The sequence below is a fragment of the Nilaparvata lugens genome, chromosome 9, assembly GCF_014356525.2.
Source record: "Nilaparvata lugens isolate BPH chromosome 9, ASM1435652v1, whole genome shotgun sequence".
Lineage (NCBI taxonomy): Eukaryota > Metazoa > Arthropoda > Insecta > Hemiptera > Delphacidae > Nilaparvata > Nilaparvata lugens.
The window spans coordinates 31,493,617-31,500,858 of NC_052512.1; the positions used below are offsets into that span (position 1 = coordinate 31,493,617).

The following is a 7,242-nucleotide window of genomic DNA, read 5'->3' on the forward strand; positions in this document are numbered from 1 at the left end:
AAAAAAAATCTGGTGTGGCGCACTCACACAACTTTCCTTGCCGTTATGAAAATTGTTCACTTGACGCTAGTGTTCTCGCGCATCTCAAGTCTACTATTTCAAGATCTGAGTCAGCTGGTGACAGGACAATAACGATGGAGACACATGAGGTTTGCTATCTCTTCGTAGTGAATGATTCTATTAAAATCAACAGTTGCCAACAGTTTGCAATTGAATAATCACTTTTTCTCGAATTCCGAGCTTATTTTCAATTTTAGGTGAAAATGTTACTGAACATAAACTGTAGAAATTTACGTGCTGAATCTTTTCCACTTAATTTTTTTTTTGTTTAAATTGTATCTGAAGCCTGATAATTGGGAATCTAAGATGGAACTTTGCATAGATGGGGCGGAGCTCCTGAAATTTTCACAGATATGGGACTTGCGGCAGTTTATAGAGCTTATTAATGACTATATTAGGTATAAATTTGATTAAAATCGTTGGAGCAGTTTTTGAGAAAATCGCTAAAAACGTTGTTTTTGACAACATTTTTGCAATTTTAGCCGCCATCTTGTATTGCATTTGATCGAAATTGTTCGTGTCGGATCCCTATAGTGTAAGGACCTTAAGTTCCGAATTTCAAGTTATTCCGTTAATTGGGAGATGAGATATCGTGTTCACAGACGCACATACACTCATACACATACACACACACACATACAGATCAATACCCAAAAACCACTTTTTTGGACTCAGGGGACCTTGAAACGTATAGAAATTTGGAAATTGGGGTACCTTAATTTTTTTCGGAAAGCAATACTTTCCTTACCTATGGTAATAGGGCAAGGAAAGTGATATAATAATAATAATAATAATAATAATAATAATAATAATAATAATCTCATCCTTGAGAAAACTTGCTGAACGACATTAAAAGGATAATTCATCCTTGGCTGAAACAGCTGAGACTTTCATCGTCTGCGGATAGTGAAAAAGTGAGTGATTGAGTGAGTATGTGAAAAATCAAAATATCGCATCCACGAAATACATAAGATGGACGTATAGCCAGCTGTGAAATATAAACACGATCATTTTAGAGAATAAATTGTGTTCTGTATATCATCAATGAATAAAAATAACGTGCTAGGCTCGGTGCCCCGATAATATCTGGTTATTTATGTTCAACGGATCTCGAAAACATCTTTAACGATTTTCACGAAATTTGGAACATAGTAGGTTTATGATATAAAAATTCGATTGCACTAGGTCTCATCCTTGGGAAAACTCGCTGAACGACATTAAAAGGATAATTCATCATTGACTGAAACAGCTGAGACTTTCGTCGTCTGTGGATAGTAAAAAGTGAGCGAGTGATTCTGTGGAAAATCAAAATATCGCATCCCCGAAATTCATGAGCTGACATATAGCCAGCTGTAAAATATAAACACGATCATTTTAGAGAATTGTGTTCTGTTTATCAATAATAAAAATAACGAGCGAAGCTCGGTGTCCCCAATGTACCTAGAATACAAAGTAGTGGCCACGAAAAGATGCGCAGTATCAAATCCAAACCTGCTGGTCGGTGTGACGTCATTGGTGCTCTAAAAGTATATTCTTCCTATCTTTTCAATGTTAAATTAAGCAGCTTTGTAAGTCTTTTTCTCAAAGAGTGAATAACTTTCAAGTCCCATCGACATCTCCTACGATTCATACAATATTTATCTTCAATTTTTCTAGGAATTTTATACTTTTGGACGGCTGGATCTTTCAGAATGATCGATTTTGTAAGAGCCTGCACATCGAATAACTGTTGCTCTCTTATTGAAAATTAACATGCTTTCCCTGGCTCTTTTGTAATTCAATTACTCAATGCTAATGAATTTGATGAATCGATCATTGAATAAGGAATTAAAAACGTGGAAACATTGCTTGCACTATAATATTATTTCTCTCACAATAATCCTCTATTTTGTCTGTGTACTGTATATTATATGTAGAATCAATAGAACATCTTGCTTAATCCCTAAGGAGGATCTCTTTTTTCAAGAAAATTGTGGCTTTCACATACTTGATCAGGAAGAGTTTTGTAGTTGAATCTCTCTAATTGGAAACTACAACAACATATAAGGGCGAATATCTATTAAAGCACATGTATCATGGGGAAATCTCAATAATTGAGAATTGTACTGAATACTTGCTCTCGTATTGTGAAACACATATTTCTCATTTATTATTTGTAATTCTCAATTGATACTACTTGTTCTCTTATTGTAAAACTCTCATTCTTTATTTATTTGTGAAAGGGAAACCCAATTCTTCATGATCCAAAAGTATGTAACTATACGTATGAATATGAATTCATACTATAAGTATCATACAATATATTCTTCTCTGCGGTCGCTCTTGATTTCACTTTCATCAAATTAATTTTAGCTTTTCCTTGATATGTCTTCTGCATTGAGATTGGTATTAGAATCAATTTTGAAAGGATAGATATTGGTTGAGTTTACAGAAGAATATCACAATGAAAAACGGAAACAGCTCGAATGTCTACAACGTCATAATAACGAGAAAGCTCAAAATAACTAATTAAAGTATTCAAGCCAAGCCTAATTAATATGATGATAGAACAGTGATTGAAAAAATATAGGTCTATATTATCATTCAAAGTATTACTAGAGAAATAGGCTACATCCAGTAGCTTTTTGCAACTTTATAATTGTTGGGATATTAAAACTTTGAAGAAAACCTCCAGTAGCAAACCTATGAAACACATAGCAACATCTTTTCAAATGTTGCCAAATTAAATCCATTTATTCCTTCTACGAGTATTCCTTCTCGTAGTATCAAATGAGAGTTCTCTATCCCCAAACAGGTATGCCCTCACATTATAGAGTATTCTGGAAGATCTAAAAGTTCAAAAGTGATGAAATTCTGAAAAAAATTGAAGATAAATATTGTATAAAGAGATGTCGATGGGACTTGAAATTTATGTACTTTTTAAGAAAAAGACTTACAAAGTTGCTCGAAGAAAATAGAGATAAATATTGTATATGACCGTAACAAACAACTATCACCTGGTTAAAGTATGTGGATATGTGTTTATAATTTTTTCCTGAATTGAGAATGCACTCCTAAAGGATTAAAGATGTTGAACCGGCAAGATGTTCTACTGATTTTATGTAATATACAGTAAGCAACACAAACAAGATATCAAGGATTTTGAGAGAAATAATATTATTACACAAATCAATGTTTTCACGTATTTAATTCCTTATTCAATGATCGATTTATCAAATTCATTAGCAATGAGTAATTGAATTACAAAAGAGCCAGGGAAAGCATGTTAATTTTCAATAAGAGAACAAGAGGTATTCGATGTGCAGGCTCTTACAAAATCGATCATTCTGGAAGATCCAGCCGTCCAAAAGTATTAAATTTCTAGAAAAATTAAAGATGAATATTGTATGAATCGTAGATGTCACAGTGACTTGAGTCATTTACGTTTTGAGAAAAAGACTTACGAAGTTGCTCAATTTAACATTGAAAAGATAGGAAGAATAGACTTTCAGAGTACCAATGACGTCACACCGATCATCTGACTCTGATCATTAAAAGATCGAGATGCGCGTGGCCAGTACCTTGTATTCTAGGTACCTTGGGTGTCATGATACTATACAACATAATTCACAAATTTTACATCACCAAACTGGTACGGGTTGAGATGTGAATAAATTCTGTATAGAAATCATGTATCACATGACCACCTTCTCATTTAAAGAATAAATTTGGATTCATATGAGGGACAAAGATGTTGAAGCAACAAAGAAATTTTTCATTTCAAATAGGATCTCCAATGAAACCTACGGTCTAATTATTCTTGTAACTTCCATAGCTTTCAACAATTCTGTAGGCTATGATTGAAAGTTGGAGGTTACAAAGATTACAATACATTAGTTCTTGAGCAATTTCTCCAACCCAGGGGGTCACTAGTTGAATACCGTATTTGAGTTGAAACTCACAGTTCGAGCAAGAGCACAACCGACTGGCCAGTGTCGTATACAGCATGTAGTGTGATTATGTTGACATGACTGAGCTTAGCGAGCGCATGCGCCTCGCGACGTATGTCTTCGGCGGCCACTCCGCGACACACGCGCCGCTTCTTCAGCGTTTTGGCGGCGAAAGCGGCTCCATCGCTGCGACGTACACATCGCTTCACCGTCGCAAAATGCCCTCTGCAACGCAACAAACCGTTCCATCGATAAAATATCATTCAACTCTATAACCTAAATTGAATTTTCAATTTTATTTTCTTCAATTCAATTTATTTATTCACACACACAAAACAAACAATAACAATCACAATAAAACAAAAAATAAGAGAATAGTGGTGCAAAAACGGGGGGGGGGAAGATTGAAGGGTTTTCCAACTATGACTATCCATGTAGGTACTAGGAAAACCTTCAATCCCTGAGAAGGTGAAAGAGGTATATCAGGTTAAGTAAATAGACAGTGGGTATAAAAGTATGTGATGGAGAAAGAAAAAGAATGGAAAAACGATATGGTTTAGTTAACAGAGGGTTAAGGGTTAACAGTTTTTGTTTTTATGAAATAGTTACGAAATAAGGTTATTATTTCTACCACATAACAAAACTAAAAAAATGATTACGGTAACAAATTGGAAACGTAAGTAAAGGTATACTAATCTAAATATAAATAATTTGATCAATCATCAATTAAATTACAGTACCTATTATTTATTAAATTACAGTACATATTATATTTTAAAACAACTTTGTAAATATACAGGTCAATTTATCATGTTGAACTTGATTAAAACTAAAAGTTAGAATATAATGTGTACAAATTGAGGTAATAATTTTTGTTATTCTATGATTGGAGTATGTAAAACAAGAATTTAAACCAATAAAAAATATCAGATTATTCAGCTAAAGAGAAGTGAATTGAAAAATTTGGTTACTGATATCTTTTTGATACTTACTTTCCCAATTCTTCAAAAACTTCAAATAGATTATCAAAAGGTTCTTCACTGAACTCCATGATTTATTAAAAGATTATTTTATCATAACATAGTTAATTAAAAGTCGGTATTTTATAAAGTTAGAGATAAATAGACCACTTGTCAGAACGTAGCAACAACAGAATTCTACAAAGATGTCCTCCAATCAAAAGTAGGGACGTTCCGATACAAGTAACTACTTTACTTGTATCGATACTTTCCTTTCGATACCAAGTACTTTTGGCATCGATACTTTTGTTTCGATACTTACTCGGTATCGAATCAAAAGTACTCGTATCGAATCAAAAGTACTCGGATCAGTCGTATCGAATCAAAAATATTCTATCGTAAATCTATATCGTTTATAAAATTAAGTAGGTACAGTACTCTAATGCATCAAATGAGTGGGTATAAAATTCAACTGAGTATTTTATCATCATTGTATCTGAGGCTTTGAAAGACGATCGTAGTCTACAAACAATAATCTGGATACAAGTTGTATAACCTATATCACCAGTTCGCCACTCTTTGACTCTATCTATCTCTCTGAGCGTTTGCGTTTGCCTGTTGGTAAGTGAAAATACATTGTATTTTCATGTTCATGTTTCATCTTTCATTGAGATTGAAATGTCTCCTCCAAGATCGGATGTTTGGGAGTATTTTACAAAATCAACCATTCAGCTGCAAAATGCAAGTCATGTTTTAAGAAATAAAATACTGCGGAAACACATCCAATTTGTTTAAACATAATTTATGAAAGTTCACGGTACCAATTATTAAAAGTAAATCTGTGAATGAAAAAGCTTCAGCGTCAGCTCCAAGTCTGTAAAGACTGTAGAAGGGAGTTTATTCAGGTAAGTTGTTATCAACAAAGTTATTTTCAAAATATTTGAAATCTTTTAATAGTATCAAATAACCTAACAAATGCCTAAATAATATAGGCCTACGGCTAACAAGAAGTTTGAGCCGTTTCTATTCTATTTTGTTGTTGAGAAAACCGTTGGTGAAATAGGCCTAGTTGAAGTAGGCTATCCTTGTAGGATTCCTACACAATCTATTATTTTAATTATTCAAGATCAATATAGTAGGTACAAAAGTACAATAGGTAACCGAAACGTAGGTTTTTCTGAAGTATCAAATTAATTTTCAAAAGTACTCATATTCCGATACCTACTCATATCGATACTTTTCTTCCGATACCTTAGAGGTATCGATACTTTTGTTTCGATACCGATACCAAGTACTGGTATCGATACTTTTGAGGTATCGGAACGTCCCTAATCAAAAGCGCATGATTTCAGGTTATGTTGACAGCTGTTGAACAAATAAAAATACAACATTATTATTAAATTGTATTAATCAATTGATAATCTATTTAAGATGAAAAAGTGAGACATTCTATCACAAATCCATGAATAAACCTTTTACAATATTGACAACTTTGGGCAGAACTATATGGAAACATCCTTTTTTGATCGTTGCGATTGCTCGAACTCTAAGTAGACTTTGCAAGAGTTAATCGATAGGTGCGAATCTATAAATGGTAGATCCACGGTGGCAAAATTTTGATGTATAATATAATGGCACAATACAACTATGGTATTGATATCCGTGTTTACCATCCGATAAAGCAGATAGTGCTATAGTGAGGTCCACGGTATTTAGATAATCTTCTTCTATATACCGTGGTGAGGTCCACATTATAATGGCAGTGTTTGATTTAGTATTTAATATTTTAGTTGGCCTATCTAGTATTTTTTATGGGTGTTGCTATCACTTTGGTGTTGCTATCCCTGTTTATAATTCGACAAAGCAGGTGGCACTATCCTTTTCTAGCTCTGCAACATTGCCAAATATGTTTTTAATAATGCAGAAATATAATTATTAATTAAGGCAGAGAATCGGCAACGCTGTTCTCCTATTTTCATTGTCTTCCATTATAACGTGGACCTTACTATAGGTTTTTTTTGTGACTAATCACGGCACAATTGTATCTCAACTATTTTCAAAGATATCAACTTAATTTTTTGTTAAAATGAAGAGAAAGAAAAAATAGGTGTCGATACTATCAATTTTATCCTAATGGCAAATTTGAGATTAAAAAATTCTGGTGTGGCACACTCACACAGCTTTCCTACCCTTTTGAAAATTGATCACCTGACGCTAGTGTTCACGCGCATCTCAAGTCTACTAATCGAAAATCTGAGCCAACTGGTGACAGGACACGAGGTCTGCTATCTCTT

The 7,242-nt window shown here is 33.5% G+C and overlaps 1 protein-coding gene across 1 annotated transcript; it reads right to left on the reverse strand.

Annotated features, from left to right (window-relative positions):
• Window positions 1-3,421: 3,421 nt before the first annotated feature.
• Window positions 3,422-5,153, reverse strand: LOC120352911 (death-associated protein kinase 2-like). The gene is made up of 2 exons (XM_039435239.1): window positions 4,982-5,153; window positions 3,422-4,214 (listed from the first exon to the last, which is right to left on the reverse strand). Exons 1-2 carry the CDS (start codon window positions 5,038-5,040, stop codon window positions 3,998-4,000), a joined length of 276 nt encoding a protein of 91 aa, XP_039291173.1. The 5' UTR covers window positions 5,041-5,153; the 3' UTR covers window positions 3,422-3,997.
• Window positions 5,154-7,242: the final 2,089 nt, after the last annotated feature.

Bases quoted from the DNA above. Each gene is read 5' to 3' on its own strand.
- LOC120352911 (XM_039435239.1), bottom strand. From the start codon at position 5,040: ATGGAGTTCAGTGAAGAACCTTTTGATAATCTATTTGAAGTTTTTGAA. The intron at 4,215-4,981 runs GTAAGTATCAAA...GTTGCGTTGCAG, and splicing joins GTTTTTGAAGAATTGGGAAA to AGGGCATTTTGCGACGGTGA.